Genomic DNA, 15,753 nt, shown 5'->3' on the forward strand with positions numbered 1-15,753 from the left:
TAGGGTAGAATTCTTATTTGAATAGGAGACCTTTCTATGATACCCCCCGGAGATGATCACCCAACTTCTGCTTTAAGATTTCTAGGGATGGCAGAGCTTATCAGTGATGAGACATCTCATGGGATACCTTAGATTTTTCTTTCTAATGAACATTTCTGGAATGCCCTATTTCTGACTTCTGTGTCAAAGTAATACAAAATTAACCCCTCTTCTACATGGCAACCAATCAAATACTTGAAGACAGTTTCATGTCTTTATTCCTTTGCCCAGACCTCCAGGTCTTCTCCTCTTTCATTTCTCAAATTGACACCCAGGACTAAAAAGGACAGAGTACAGGGAGACTATTGTCTCCCCTGTATGCAGCTAAGATCTCACCCCACATCACTTCTTGGAGGTGTTTAAAGTCACAGACCTCTACCAGGAGATAAGGAAGGAATCAGCCAACTTTTGCACAAGTCTTGTTTAATTCAGGCTCTCCCTGTACACCAAAGTGTTGCACTAATTAATTACAACAATCACTGTGACTTAAATACAATATTTAAGCTGGCTTCCCTGGAAGCACTGTCAATAGGAGTGCTTGCCTTGAATTGTATCTTCAGCTGTATGGCTCTGGAATGGAGTTGTTGTATTCAACGAATGTAGTAACTGGGAATGAGAGCAAATGAAACATCTTTGTAGAAGTTACTTGTCACTAGTGTTTGGATGTGGAATACGATTTGGCAGATTTACTCTGAGCTTGGTGGTCCTTGCCTTTACTCCCTGTATCATCCTTATGCTCTGTGGAGGGGGAAAAAAACATATTGTTTCAAACATGATGATAATAATAACTACTCTATTATATTGTACGTAAAATAACAACTTATTCTCAAAGAGCTAGTTCTTACTAAGGTGATAGCTCCATAACATTCCCAGAAACATTTGCAAAGAGGAATCCTGATAACGAACGAGTGAGGTATTAATTAGGAATAATGAATCTCTAATTGGGGAAACATCAGTCAGTGTAACGAAATGAAGTGACAGGTGTCAGGCAGGGTGGAAAAAATATTTGAGGGCATCTGAGCTGCTTCCAAGGAACAGGGTTGCTGTGCTTGGAAATCTGTTCCCTGACTTCAGCTCCTTTCAGCTGTCCCTTTCTGTTTCGGGTTCATCTCTCCTTCCAGTTTGGATTGGTAGATTTTCCTTTAATCTATCGAACTTGATAGATAGAAGCTTCTGCTTTTGTTTTATGACAGTGCTCACAATAGTGGGAGCTCAAGCTGGAGGAGTAGATAGATAGAAGAAGGGGTCATTTACTTGTATAATTAGCTTGTAATAGCCTAACTCTGGGTTTTAAACCAATCCTTGAAGAATAGCACAAGGCTGAGCAAAAGGAAATTCATTACTCTAAGTAGAGAAATCTTTCCAGATTGAGGAATGGATCTTTTGTAAAGAAAAAGCTGTGTTTTTCACTAAATCTGGGGATGGCCCCATTTAGACTATTCTCAGTTGGTACTGGATGACCTGTAATGTGAAGCAAAGATTAGATATATTCTATTTGACCCCAGGGAGCAGAACTAGGTGCCAGATTTGGAAATTGCAAAGAAACAATTTGTAATTGCAATTAGCTATGGAAGGGAGGAGAAGGCTCCCTAGCAGAGGAAGACAGGGAGTCTTCAAGCAAAGGCTGGATGCCCACTTCTTGGGCTGAGGGGCCTTGAAGCCAGTAGGACCTTGTTTCAAGTCCTGCCTCTGACACACAGGGCTGTGTGACCATAGGGAAATGACTTAACCTCTCAATGCTTTCTGCATTCTCTAATAGTAAAAGGTGCCAACCTGCTTTGGTGGTGGGAGTTTCCTCATGTGAGAGATCTCTCTACTAATGACTTCACAAATCCAGCCCCAGAACCTCCGTATGGTTGCTGTACGGTTTGACCTCTGAGATGTTGTGATTTTGTAATCTCAACAAAATGGGCAAACTTTCTGGATGCCTGGCTTTTCAACAGGATTTCCAAGGCACTTGCTCTGACTTCCTAATACACATGTTACCAATACACAGTGTGGCAGAGTAGAAAGGGCTCAAAATTGTAGTCCTAATTTGGCTGGGTGTGAGTAACCTTGGACAATATTTCCTTAGCTTTTCTGGGACCTCTGTTTCCTAAACTGCCAAATGATAAGATTGGCCTCGGGGAGTTCTATAGTTCCTTTTAGTTCTAAAATTCTGTGATTCTAAAGACAGACCAGGAAAGTGTCCTGAATGGTATTTAGCTTTTCTAAGACATTTATGGGTTGTTCTAGGCTTAGAACATGACCATCACCTTTGCCTCCAGAGGGTTCCGCTTCTTTGTCATCATCCTCATCCTCATCCTCATCCTCATCTTTGCTTAGTCCCCAAGCATAGGCAAGCCTTAAACGCTCCTGGGCTTTTTCCAGCTCTTTCTCTAGATCATGGTTTTTCATAAGTGCCTCATTCAGCTTCTCATTTGTTTCTTCATATTTCTCTTCTGCGAGCTGGACACGAACTTCCGTACTCCTGCCATAAGCAAGAGCAGGGATAGGGAGGGCAGGCAGGAAGACAGTGAGATATGTAGAGTTTAAAAGTCTCTTTGGTACAAGAACTTGTCAGTAGAAAGAAAGAATTTGTTAGGGTTATTTATCCATGTGCTTCAAGGTTTCTAAATGGAATCTCACAGTAAGGATGTTTAGAATTCTAGTCCTTATAGAATGGAAAAAAGGAGATACAACTTTCAGTAACCTTTCATTAGGAATAGGGATGGAACCTGTGGTTTCATTCAAATTCCCAACTGAATTTGGGCATCAATTCAAATCCCCTCTACCAATGAAAGTCAGCACCCTCTCTCAAATATATTCTTAGAGAATTATCCAGAATCCTAAGAATTTACATGAATTTCCCATCATCTCACAGCTGGTAGTGTCAGAGTCAGGACTTGAACTCAGGTCTTCCTGACTTTGAGGTTGACTATCCATCCACTATGCCACATTGCCTCTCATTAACCCTTCACTAAAAATTCCTACTACTTCCACTCTTCTAAGTACCACCTCCACTAAGAGTTGGATTTATGGCTTCTTGTAATTCTTGTAATCCCTAATCCAAATCAAATAACTCCCTCTTCCAATATCTTTACTTCCAATTTTTTATCCAAAAATAACCTCTTTTAGAGATGCCCTTCAAATTTGTCAAAAAATAGTTATTGCCTACTAGACAGGGAGGCAGGGAATATAGACTCTATATCATCTAAAATTTGTGCCTCAGGGCAGCTAGATGGCACAGTGGATAGAGCACCGGCCCTGAAGTCAGGAGGACCTGAGTTCAAATCCGCCCTCAGACCAAACTCTTGACACTAGCTGTGTGACCCTGGGCAAGTCACTTAACCCCAATTGCCTTTAAAAAAAATTAAATTTGTGCCTCCCCCAGTGCTCTGCACATAATTGGTGTATAATGAATATTTGTCGAATTGAGTGGTTTGGTTTTGTTCTTCCTCCTTAAATTCTACAGATTCTAGCAAACAATTTGTTTCCCAATAATTCTCACACTTTGTCCCTGGATTGGCCACAGAATAGAAAACTTACAGGTCACTTTACTGGGTCCTTGATACTACCATGGACATTAATTTCACTTCATTCATCCCTCATAGGAGCAAAGAAGGTTTCAATAGGCAAGCATTTGGTAGCGATGGGGCTGGAGAGGCGTGAGCAATCCCCTCCCCTTGTTACTGCAGAGTTGGGAAGCAGCTGTGCCAAAGACCAGCTCCAAAGTGGGCAAACTGAAGCTACCTGCAATACTTTTCCAGTGAATGAAAACAGAGGGATGATTCAAGGTCACAAAAGAAGCCTCTAATTCAATTCCTTTCAACTTATACACTGTCTACAGCTTTCAATCTTTGCTGCATGAAAACATTCCCAGACAGAAGTATGACTATCTTCGCTCTTTTCCCATGGTGGTTCCCAATACTTACAGGAGTTTCTCTTTCAAATGTTCAATTATTGCCAGGGATTCAAGCCTTTCCTTTTCACTGTTGGCGAATTTAGCAAGGGTACTCACTTCTTCCTGACAGAGGAGATGGTAGATACGAAGAGGTGAAGGGTCTCGACAAGGAAAGCGTCAGTTGACTGAGAAGCTCTAGGACAGTTATATTCATAACCTGGTATCTAGTCGTAGCTGGCGGGGATGAGCAACAGAGCACAGCTGCTGATTTGCCAAAGTATCTATTCTATCCAAACGCCAAATCAATCAAGTTTGGGATGACCAGAGCTGAGCTGGATATGAGAACAGGATAATAAAGAAGAGTGTGATGAAGGGGGGCAGCTAGGTGGTGCAGTGGGATAGAGCACCGACCCCGAAGTCAGGAGGACCTGAGTTCAAATCCAGCCTCAGACCAAACACTTGACACTTATTAGCTGTGTGACCCTGGGCAAGTCACTTAACCCCAATTGCCTAAAAAAAAAAAAGTGTGTGATGAAGGGAAGAAAAGGCAAGAAATGAGGGGTTTTCTTTAATGGAATAGTTTGCACAGCATTTAAAATCACAGAATCTTAGTGTTAGAAAAGACTTTTCCCCAATCAGCTGATTAATGTTTCAGAAAAAAACAAATTTTAAAAAGAACATTGGAAATGGGTAGAAAGGGAAAAGAAAAGGAGTTAGGACCCTATATTTGATGAAAAGAGGGAAAGTTAAAGACACAATTAATAGCATTAAAAATAGTGGGGGGAAATTGCTGTTCAAGTAGAGTCAGGAAATCTGGTTTTCCATTCTGGCTCTACCACTTGCTAGTTGCGTGACCACAGCAGCTAGATGGCACCCTAGGCTCTGGGCTTGGAGTCAGGAGGACTGGAGGTCAAATCGAGCCTCAGACGCTTACTTAGCTGGATGACCCTGGACAAGTCACTTAACCTCTGCCTGCCTCAGTTTCCTCAACTACAGAATAATGGCACCTACATGCCAAGGCGACTGTAAGGATCAAACAAGATAATCTCTGTAAAGCGCTGAGCATACTGCCTGGCACATAGCAGGTACTTTTTAAACACTTGCTCCCTTCCCCATGTGACCAGTCACTTTATCTATAAGGACAGACCCCATGGTATAGTAGAATAAATATTATATTTTTAGCCCCTTACCAGTGTGTGACTGTTACCAAACTTAGTTTGGAAACTAAGATGTGTTTTTATTATTGTTTACAATCATCTCAAAGATAAAGAGAATATTGTTCAATACTTCTATAATAATACATACCCCAAATAACAACCCAGCAGAGACTACTCCATTATCACTTGCAGGCCAAGGAGAATGGAGTATGTCCCTTGCTCCCAGGATACTCCTTTGCAAGTTTTCCTTGAAAATTGGTTGTCTGCAAAATGGGAATAAATAACAGCAACGCCTTCCCAGGGTTGTTGTGAGGACAACTTACGATCATATTTGTAACATGCTTTGTAAGCCTTCAAGTTCTAGCTAAATGCTAGCTATTATTTTCATGCTATGCTATCCGCTCCCTCAGTGATGTAGGTGACTGGTCTGCAAGTCACTCTCCCAATTTTTTCAGTGGCTTTAGCACCTAACTCAGTCTTCTTCCTAACTTCATTCTTACTATCATCAACCAATAAAAACTATCTATCAACATGCATTTATTAAGTGTGTACTATGTGCCAGGCACTAGAGTAAGTAATGGGGAGAAAAATACAAGCAAGCAATCCCAGATCTCAATGAGCTTACGTTCTTATGTATGCCCAGCATTTAGCACAGTGCCTGGCACATGGTAGGCATGTAATAAATGCTTATTGACTGACGGACAGACTGACTAATAGGGGAAGATAATAAGAAAAGAAAAGCTTGAACGGGGTTTACATAGTGCCTTGGTTTGATGACCAAGGAAAATGAGAATTACTTCTTAATTCTAAGCCTCCTGCTCCCTCACCGTTCACTATTCATTCATATATTCATTCATTTAATAAGTATTTATTGCGTGCCTACTTTACACAAAGCAATGCCCATCCACTTAGCAGGTAACAAATATAGACTGAGTAGTGCTTATGTCCAAAAGGTCCCACAAATTCTAGAATTATGAATTTTGTCAGGACTTTTACTGTTTTGTGCTGGTACGGACATCTAAATTACACCGTATAATTTTAATTACCAGGTATTGTTGTCATTTTCCTAATTTTATTCCCAATAAGAATTTGGCCCTGGGAAGTCCCACATCTACTGTGGCAGTCATGTTCTCCCCCTGAGTCCAGAGGGGAGCTCTGAGGAAATGCCAGACTCTCTGTAGTTCACAGAGAATGGTTGGCTTTCTGTCCTCTAGCATCCCCTCTCTCTGAGTGGTCATCCCCGAATCGGTCGAAGGGATGTGGCTGGTGTGGATTTCTATAATTAGGATGACTCCGAGCCCCTGCCGTCTCTTGTCTGCATATGCTGTATTAAACTAAGCCCTAGACACGAAGGCATGCTAGAATGAATGGCATCTGCCTTACACTCCACCAGACAAACATGGATACAGTACGTGATGTTTTGACTCGAGGCAAAGAATCAACAAAAATAATAAAATCAGAAATGCATTTCAACAGCTTCTGTACTCCTGAACATACAGAGTAGCTGGTCCTAGATTTCCTACAACTTATCTAGCATATTCCAAATCGAGGGGTTTTAGAAAAGGTCGCACCCAGGTATTTTTAACAATATAGGTTGCTTTCTCTCTTTCTAGAGCAAGCAAAGGGGTTCATGTAGTAAAACAGTATTTCCAAATGTTGATTCACCCATGGCCTCCATGAGGGTCAGGTCATGATCAGTTTTAAGGGGGAGGAAGGATGGAGGGAGGCACAGGTACTGATTCCCAATGCCAAAATTTTTCTGTCTAGGGTCGACCTCTAGTTCTGTTCCAAACTTACTGGTCTATTGTCTGGGATGTGCAGGATTCTGATTGATCCTCCTGGTTTATTCATTGTTGGTGGAGTGCTGGATATAGTGAAGGACAGGCCAACTTCAGAGTGAGACTTTATCTGTGTAGCCCATTCACCATCTGGCCTTCTTTGTCTCTCTGTGTCTTTGAACTCCCCGGTCTACAGATCGACCCTTAAAGTTAGTACCATGTCATCTCTACCCCAGCTACCTCATGTCTTTTCATCTCAGTTTTATGAGTGTGGTTCACAGATCATCAGATAGGGATGGATATATAATCCCTGTTAATATTGGATAGAATCAACTAAACCCATCTCTTCTTCCTGTATATCTATAGATTGGAAGGATACATTGATGCCTGTAGACCTGAGAAATCGGTGATGGAAAAAAAAGAGGGAAAGACCGAGAACTAGATTCCACACAACCTAGTAACTAAGGAATGAAGCTTAAATTTAAAGATGAAAAGTAAAACAATTAAGTGAGGGTGACTCCTAAGTTTGGAAAGGAAGAAAATGTTGTGGGGCACTTTGAAGAGAAGAAAAGATTAAATGAGAGAACATGTAAAATGCTTTATAAATGCTGGTGAGGGGTAGTAGTAGTAGTAGTAGTAGTAGTAGTAGTAGTAGTAGTAGCAGGGGTAGTAGTAGTAGTAGTAGTAGTAGTAGTAGTAGTAGTAGTAGTAGTAATTAGTAGTACTAGTAGTAAAACACATTATATAGGGCCCTAGAACTTTGAAAGGGGCTCAAAATTTTAATAAGAATAGCTAGCTTTTTATATAGTATTTATTAAGTGCCAGGCACTGTGCTAAGCACTTTACAAATATTATTTCATGTGATCCTCACAACAACCCTGGGAGGTAGATGCTATTATTATTATTATTCTCATTTTGCAGAGGAGGAAACTGAGGCAGACAGAGGTTAAGTGACTTGTTCAGGGACACGCAGCTGGTGTCTGAGGCTAGATTTGAACTTAGGTCTTTCTGACTCCAGACACAATGCTTCATCCACTGTGCTGCCTACCTCCCCAGAAAGGGGTAAGAGGGAAATGAGAGGGGAAAGCAATGAGGTGAAGAAAAGGAAGACATAAGAGATAGGGTAAGACTCTCTGCCAGGTGAAGGGATGACAGGAGGAAAAAACCTTCCATTTCTCAATGGTCAGGCTCACAACTTGCCAGAGACCTGCGAGAAGATGACTTCCCCCAGGATCAAGAAATACACATACATGGGGCAGCTAGGTGGTGCAGTGGATAGAGCACCAGCCCTGAAGTCAGGAGGACCTGAGTTCAAATCCGTCTTCAGACCAAACACTTGACACTTACTAGCTGTGTGTCCCTGGGCAAGTCACTTAGCACCAATTACCTAAAAAAAAAGGAAAAAAAAGAAAAAAAACCCTCTACACATACAAATATTATGGTGGGAATTTCCTGCAATATTACAGCTGGGTTTGGTGTAAGGCATTTGTGATGGGATTGCAAAGTTACAAAGAGGGAGGGCAGTGCCTCTGGTCAATCTAGCATTCAATAGAATTAAATGAGATGATATTTGTGAAGTGGCTGGCATATAGCAGGTACTTAATAAATGCTTATTCTTATTCCATCCCTATCCCAATATTATTGAGTTAAATGGATGTAATCTAGACACCTACCTCTGTAGGTGACAGTTTTTCTATCTCTAGAGGTCTGGAATGGATGTTTTGATCTGTTCCAAGATATCGAACAAGGATTGTCTTTGGAGGTGGAGAAACCTCATCCTCCTGCTGAAAGGAGATGCAGAGTCGATCACCGAGAGCATCACTGCAAGTTTTCGGGCCCACCCCATTTCCATTGTCTGTTGTCACACTCTCCCTGAACATTCTACCCATCATCTTCCTCAGAATCTCAGTTTCCCTCAATTGCCTTACCTCTGAGCCTTCTTTTGGAGACTCCTCTGTCTCAAGTATCTCTTCCAGCTGTTTGTATGCCATTTCCCCAAAAGTCTTCTCCCATCCGCTCACGTTGTAGTTCTTGTCGTCCACGTCTAGCTGCCACGTAAAGCAAAGCAATGAATATAATTATGGATTTGGAGCATTCAGTGCACATGGTTATGTTCGTAACATGTTACATTAATATAAGCAGTGTGGTGAAACAGAAAGGCTCAGGAGTGCTTCCAGGAGAGAGAAAAATTCAAATCCTCCAGTACTGTGTCAGTTAGACACTTCCTAGCTGTATGACCATGGGCCAAGACACTTAATCCTTCAGCCTGTGTTGTTTCATCTGTAAAATGGGAATAATAATTGTGCCTACCTCATAAGGCTGTTTTGAGGATCAAATGAGAAAACGTACGTAAAGCACTTTACAAGGACCTTAAAGTACTATATGAATGCTAGCCATTGTTATTCTTATTCTTATTAATTATACACAATCATTTGTAACAGCGGGCAAATTATTTATCTTCTCTGAACCTCAGTTTACACATCTGTAAAATGGGGATAATAAAACATCCAGTAGCTACCTCACAGAGCTGTTGTGAAGATCAAATAAAATAATGTATATATAAGTGCTTCACAAACTTTAAAGTGCTGCATAAATGTCATCTATTATTAGCATGATGAATAGAAATAACAAGTGATGTTTGAAATAATTGTCATAGGAATGTTTGAGTAGGACAACATTTCTACCCCTGAGGCTATGTGCTAACCATTCAGTCAGGGTTTGGGGCAAGGAGACTTTTGGGAGGAAGATGGAATTTTAATGAAGATCCCTGCTCTAGTTAAGACACATAAGGTAAGGGGGCAGCTAGGTGTCGCAGTGGATAGAGCACCAGCCCTGAAATCAGGAGGACCTGAGTTCAAATCCGGCCTCAGACCAAATACTTGACAGGTACTAGCTGTGTGACCCTGGGCAAGTCACTTAATCCCAATTGCCTAAAAAAAAAAAAAGACACACATGGTAAGATTCAAGAGTAGCTGGAGACTACCATGGCAGGATACAAAGAACCAGAGATGCCAAGATAGCCTTGGGGCTCTTTGGGGCAAGGAGCGAAAATACCTGAGAGGCCAGGACACTCTGGAGATCAACTGAGATTCCATGAAGTGGAGGTGGCTTTGACAGAAATGGGGAGGTTTAGAAAAGGGGTGGATTTTAGGGGGAAATATGTTAATTTCTGTTTTGCAAATATTGAGTTGAGATGTCTCTGGGACATCCAGTTTGAGATGGCGACTGGTCATGAGGGGTTAAAGTTTACGAGGAACAATGGAGCTGAGTACATAGATCTGTGAGTCTTCTGCCCAGCGATATTATTTAAACCAACAGAAGCTGGTGAGGTCTTTGAGAGAATGAGTAGAGACAGAAGAAGGCCCAGGACAGAGTCCAGTTAGGGGTTGTGATAAAGATGATGAGTATTGGTAAAGGGCCAGAGGAGGTATATAGAAAATTTTTTTAAAGTATATAATAAATTCAATAAGTTACTTTCAGAGCTGTCTTGCTTGTCTATGTTTCTTTCTGGAATTTCTTCTGTTCCTTTCAGTGCATTTAAAAAATAATGTTTTAATGTCCCTCTTTAGTTTCTTTTACTTTTTTTCTGCTTCTAAATTTTGGCAACACTATTGCCAGCTACCCCAACCAATTACTCCCCTGCCCCTAATAAAAAAGGAAAATACAATTCTTGTAACAAATAAAAATAGTCAAGCAAAACAAACCCACACATTTGCCATGTCCAAAAATGTAAATTTCATTCTGCCCCTTGACTCCATTACTTCTTTGTTAAAAGGGGCAGAATGATTCATGATTGGTCTTCCTGGGTCATGGTTGATCAGTGTTCTCAAGTCTTTCAAGGTTTGGTTTGGTTTTTTTGGGGGGGTTTTTTGTTTGTCTTTATGATGTTATTATATATATATGTATATGTATATATCTCTTGAGTCTAGAAACTTCACTGTGCCCCAGTTCATACAAGTCTTCCTAGGCTTCTCTGAAAGTACCCCTTTTCATCATGATGTCTTACAGCACAATAATATTCCATTGCATACATATACCATACTTTATCCAGCCATTCCTTAATTGTTGGGTCCCACCTTCCAGAAGAACCCTTTCCCAGACCTCTTTAATCTTAGTGCCTTTCCTCTCAGATTACCATGAATTTAACTTTTACATATCTTATTTGTACCTAGTTGTTTGCAGGGTGTATTCTTCATGGGACTAGGAGCTCCTTGAGAGCAGGGATTGTCTTTTACTTGGTTTTACCTGCCTTTGTATCCTCGGTGCTTAGCCCAGTACCTGGCACAGAAGAGGCACCTAATAAATGCTTGCCAACTTGACTGTTTCCAGTTCTGTTGCAATTTTTTTTAAAAGCTGCTATAAATACTGTTATACCTATGGATCTTTTCCTCTCTCTAATGTCTTTGAGTTGTATGTCTAGTAATGATATAGCTTGATCAAAGAATACATACAGTTAGGGACTTTGGGGGTATAGTTACAAACGGCTTTATGGAATGACAAATATAGCTCTACCTACAAAGCACCAGTGTACCTGTTCTCCTGTCCCTCCAACAGCTGCCATTTTTCATTTTTGTTATCTTTGCCAATCTGATATATGGGAGGTAAAAAAAGTCAGAGTTGTTTAAACTTATATTTCTTTAGTTATTAGTTTTATATGGCTGTCAATTGGTGGATTTCTTCGTTTAAGGATTATCTCCTAAAATCCTTTGGCCATTTCTTGATTTGTGAATAGCTGCCATTCTTATATATTTGAATTAGTTTCTTACAAATCTTGAATAGCAAACCTTTATCAGAGAAATTTGCTGCAAAGATTTTTTCCCACTTGTTTTCCTTCAAATTTTCAAAAACAATATTTTATTTTTCCCCCAATGACATGTAAAGAGAATTTTAAGTATTCTTTTTTAAAATTTTTGAGCTCCAAATTCTATCCTTTCTTTCCTCCCTCTACCTTCTTTGAGATAATAAGCAATTTGATATAGGTTATACATGTGCAATCATGTAAAACATATTTCCATGTTAATCATTTTGTGGAAGAAAACTTATCCCCAAAAAATAAAAGAAAGAAGGAATGAAAGTGAAAAATAATATCCTTCGGTCTGTATTCAGACACCATCAGTTCTTTCTCTGGAGGTAGATAGCATCATAACTCTTTTGGGATTGTCCTTGATCATTGTACTGCTGAGAATAGTTCAGTCATTCACAGTTGTTCATCACACAGTAGTACTGTTACTGTGTACGATGTTCTCCTGGTTCTGCTCTCTTCATTCTGCATCAGTTCATGTAAGCCTTTCCAGGTTTTTCTGAGAGCACCTGCTCGTCATTTCTTATAGCACAATAATAATATCCCATCACAATCACATACCACAGCTTGTTCAGTCATTCCTCAATTGATGGATATCTTCTCAATTTCTAATTCTTTGCCACCACAAAAAAAAATGCCACTATAAATATTTTTGTAAATATAGGTCCTTTCTCCCTTTTTTATTTTTATCTCTTTGGTATACAGACTTAGTAGTGGTGTTGCTGGGTCGACAGTTTTATAGCTCTTTGGGCACAGTTTCAAATTGCTCTCTAGAAGGGGTGGACCAGTTTACAACTCTACCAACAGTGCATTAGTATCCCAGTTTTCCCACATCTTCTCCAATATTTGTCATTATCTTTTTCTGTCATATTAGCCACTCTGATAGGTGGCTACCTCAGAGTCATTTTAACTTATATTTCTCTAATCGGTAGTGATTTCGAGCATTTATATGACTATAGATAGCTTCAATTTCTCCTTCTGAAAACTGCTTATATTGCTTGACTATTTGTAAATTGGGGAATTACTTGTATTCATATAAGTTTGACTTTGTTATCTATGTATTTGAGAAATGAGGCCTTTATCAGACATATTTGCTGTAAAAAAAAAATTCCCTCAGTTTTCTGCTTTCTTCTAATTTTGGTTGCATTGGTTTTGTTTTTGTTTTAATTTAATATAATCAAAATTATCCATTTTACATTTCATAAAGATATTTCTGGTTTGGCCCTAAATTCTTCCCTTCTCCACAGACCTGACAGGTAAACCACTCCATGCTCCCCTAATTTGTGTAAATCATGTACCCATTTTGAACTTATCCTGGCATATAGTGTGAGATATTGGTCTATATCTAGTTTCTGCCATACTGTTTTTCAGTTTTCCCTGCTGTTTTTATCAAATAGTGAGTTTTTGTCCCCAAAGCTTGATCTCTGGGTTTATCAAATGCTAAATTACTACGGTTCTTTACTATAACGTATAGAGTGTTGTTATTGTTGTTGAATCATTTCAGTCATGTCTGACTCTTCCTAACCACATTTGGAGTTTTCTTGGCAGAGATGCTGGAGTGGTTTGCCATTTCCTTCTCTAGCTCACTTCACAGATGTGAAACTGAGGCAAACAGAGTTAAGTTTGCCCAGGATCACGCAGCTAGGAAGTGTCTGAGGGTTGTTGTGAGGATCAAATGAGATAATATTTGTAAAGCACCTAGCACAGTACGTGGCAAATAGTAGATATTTAATAAACGGTTGTTCTCCTTGCCCCACCTTGCATCTTCCTGATTATCAAAATTCAGTCTTCTTTCTATTATATCATATTTACCCAAAGCAAAAATAGTAATAAACAATTATTTCTAACAAATACCTCATACTCATTCAGGCTTTTTGTATCTTCACTTGTCAACAAAGTGACTTTTCTTCCTTTCATCTCAGAAAGGAGGAGATTACACGTAGTAACCCAGTCGATGCATTCTTTCTAGGAGGAGATAATTGATTGAAATATATAATTTATTAAGTAGGAAAAGTAAACATCTCATTCATTTATTCATTCAATTGTTCACTTATTCAACAAATATTTACTAGACATTTCCTATTTTAGGAAATAATTGCATTTCAGCTCCACAGATAATTAGAAAGAACTTTGTCTTAAAAATTTGAAACTCCTTCTTAAACTGTTCATATACAAGAAGACAAATGATATAGAGCCATAGTCACCCATGGACGGCAGCAGCTTCAAGAAGCATAATCTGGTCCTGGACCTTATAGTCTTGTTCAACCATAATACATTATTATGAACTTAAAATACATGAACATCTCAATATTCAAATAAAAAAGGACTAGATATGAAACCATAAACCATTATATACAACATCTTTTTTTTCTTTTAAATGTATATTAAATTTAACATGATAATATTAGCAGTTTCTGGCTTGTCTGACTGTCCTTTTACCATCAGAGGAATGAATGGCCCAGGTCAGCACAGTCCGTCCCAATTTTCTAAGCTAACTTAGCTTGGCCTGTGGCAAAAATAAGTGACAGAATATTGAATCTTACTCCTAAATAATCAGGAAGATCATTGCCTGTTCCCATTGCCCCTGGGATTTGAGTAGGAATGAATCTTGCAGCCTGAAATAGCAGCAGAGCCATCTCGGCAATATATATGGGGCACTTCCTGTTTCATCACAAACTAAGAAGTCACCCTACACAGTTCTTGAAGCTCTTCTCCCAGCCTTTGTACCATCTCAAGCAGGCTCTCTAGGGGTATGAGGGAAGTAGCCTTCCTGCTAATATTAGTATTATTGTCAGGGTCTCCCTCACCTATAACACAAACATACCCTAAGGGAAAAGGAAATGGCCTCAAAAATGTTATCCCTGGTGCTTAGCAAGACTTAGAACACTTGACTAATCACTGTTCCTACTGGTATTACACAACAGGACCAATAGAAACCCTGAACAGAGAACAGCTGAAGAGACACCAGATTACTGAGGGGAAGCCATATAGGAGACGCCCTAGTAAGCTTCCCTTTCTGAATGGGATAGTCTTCATCAAGGCACAAGAAATCACATAGAGGTCAAAATGCTCCTGAGCCATGCTGCTTCTCTGGCAGTAAAGTCCCACCCTGTTTCTACCCTTTTGTGCCTGTCCATGGGATAATGGGGCTAGTCTAGAGATTAGCACTGGGGCTAGTTCCCAATACCATTTACCTTGGGGCCCTTCCCACCTCCAAACAAGTTGGCTGGATTCATCTGGGAGACCGGAACACTGAAGGTTCCATCACAGCTGCAATCTATTTAAAACTTTGAGTCTGATTTATTCTATAAGCTTCTGCCACTCTTGGTACCCCCTTGATTGATGGCTGGGAATTGTCATCTTCTTTTTCCCCTGTTCTCTTTCCCTAAATTTTCAGGGAGTCCCTGATCTTCTGCTAACACATGTCTCCTTATGCTTTAACTTTGCATTTCTACTCATGTTTCCTGGTGCCAAATGAAACCAGTTTTCTCCTGATGACTACATCCCTTGCCAATAAGTCCATAAGTATTTGTTAAATGTCCACCATGTGTCAGGAACTGTGCTAAGTGTGGAGGATAACAGCAAAAACAGTCACTGCTCTCAAGGAGCTGACATTTTAATGGGAAGACAACATGCAGTACATAAAGTGCATACACAATAAGTATTGAATAGATTGTTGGTGATCTCACAGGGTAAAATCATTAGCAGGTAAGAAGGAAGGAGAAAGGCCCCCTATAAGTGGGATTTGAGCTAAGTCATAAAAAAAAAAGCCAAGCAAACTAAGAGGCAGAAATGAGGAGTGAGAGCATCCCAAGCATAGGAAACAGTCAAGGCAAAGGTGCAGAGATGGAAAAAGGAGGGTCGTGTTCAAGAAACAGGACGTAGGCCAATGAAGCTGAATCCTAGAGTATATAAAAGAGAAGTAAGGTGTAACAAGACTGGAAAGATAAGAAGGGGCTGGATTGCAAAGAGCTTGAAATGCCAAACAGGGGACTTTGTCTTGGATTCGTGAGTTAACACGAAACCACAGAAAACCTTTTAAATGCTAGCTGCTCCTTCTCTTGAGATTCCAGACTCAGTATATCAGGAGGAGGG

At 39.9% G+C, this 15,753-nt stretch overlaps 1 protein-coding gene across 2 annotated transcripts in view; it reads right to left on the reverse strand.

The window, feature by feature from the left end:
- Positions 1-273: 273 nt before the first annotated feature.
- Positions 274-15,753, reverse strand: part of AXDND1 (axonemal dynein light chain domain containing 1) — a 116,323-nt gene continuing 100,843 nt past the window's right edge. The window contains exons 21-26 of one of the 2 annotated variants that reach the window (XM_020984330.2): positions 13,513-13,623; positions 8,786-8,905; positions 8,531-8,638; positions 3,954-4,045; positions 2,295-2,509; positions 274-777 (exon numbers count right to left, since the gene is read on the reverse strand). In XM_020984330.2, the coding sequence (XP_020839989.1) occupies positions 692-777; positions 2,295-2,509; positions 3,954-4,045; positions 8,531-8,638; positions 8,786-8,905; positions 13,513-13,623 (732 nt within the window). In that variant the 3' untranslated portion in view covers positions 274-691. Of the gene's footprint in view, positions 778-2,294; positions 2,510-3,953; positions 4,046-8,530; positions 8,642-8,785; positions 8,906-13,512; positions 13,624-15,753 lie in introns of both variants that reach the window. The other variant, XM_020984327.2, reaches the window with a different exon arrangement.

This window comes from Phascolarctos cinereus, unplaced genomic scaffold, assembly GCF_003287225.1.
Source record: "Phascolarctos cinereus isolate Bilbo 61053 unplaced genomic scaffold, phaCin_HiC Scaffold_5;HRSCAF=322, whole genome shotgun sequence".
NCBI lineage: Eukaryota > Metazoa > Chordata > Mammalia > Diprotodontia > Phascolarctidae > Phascolarctos > Phascolarctos cinereus.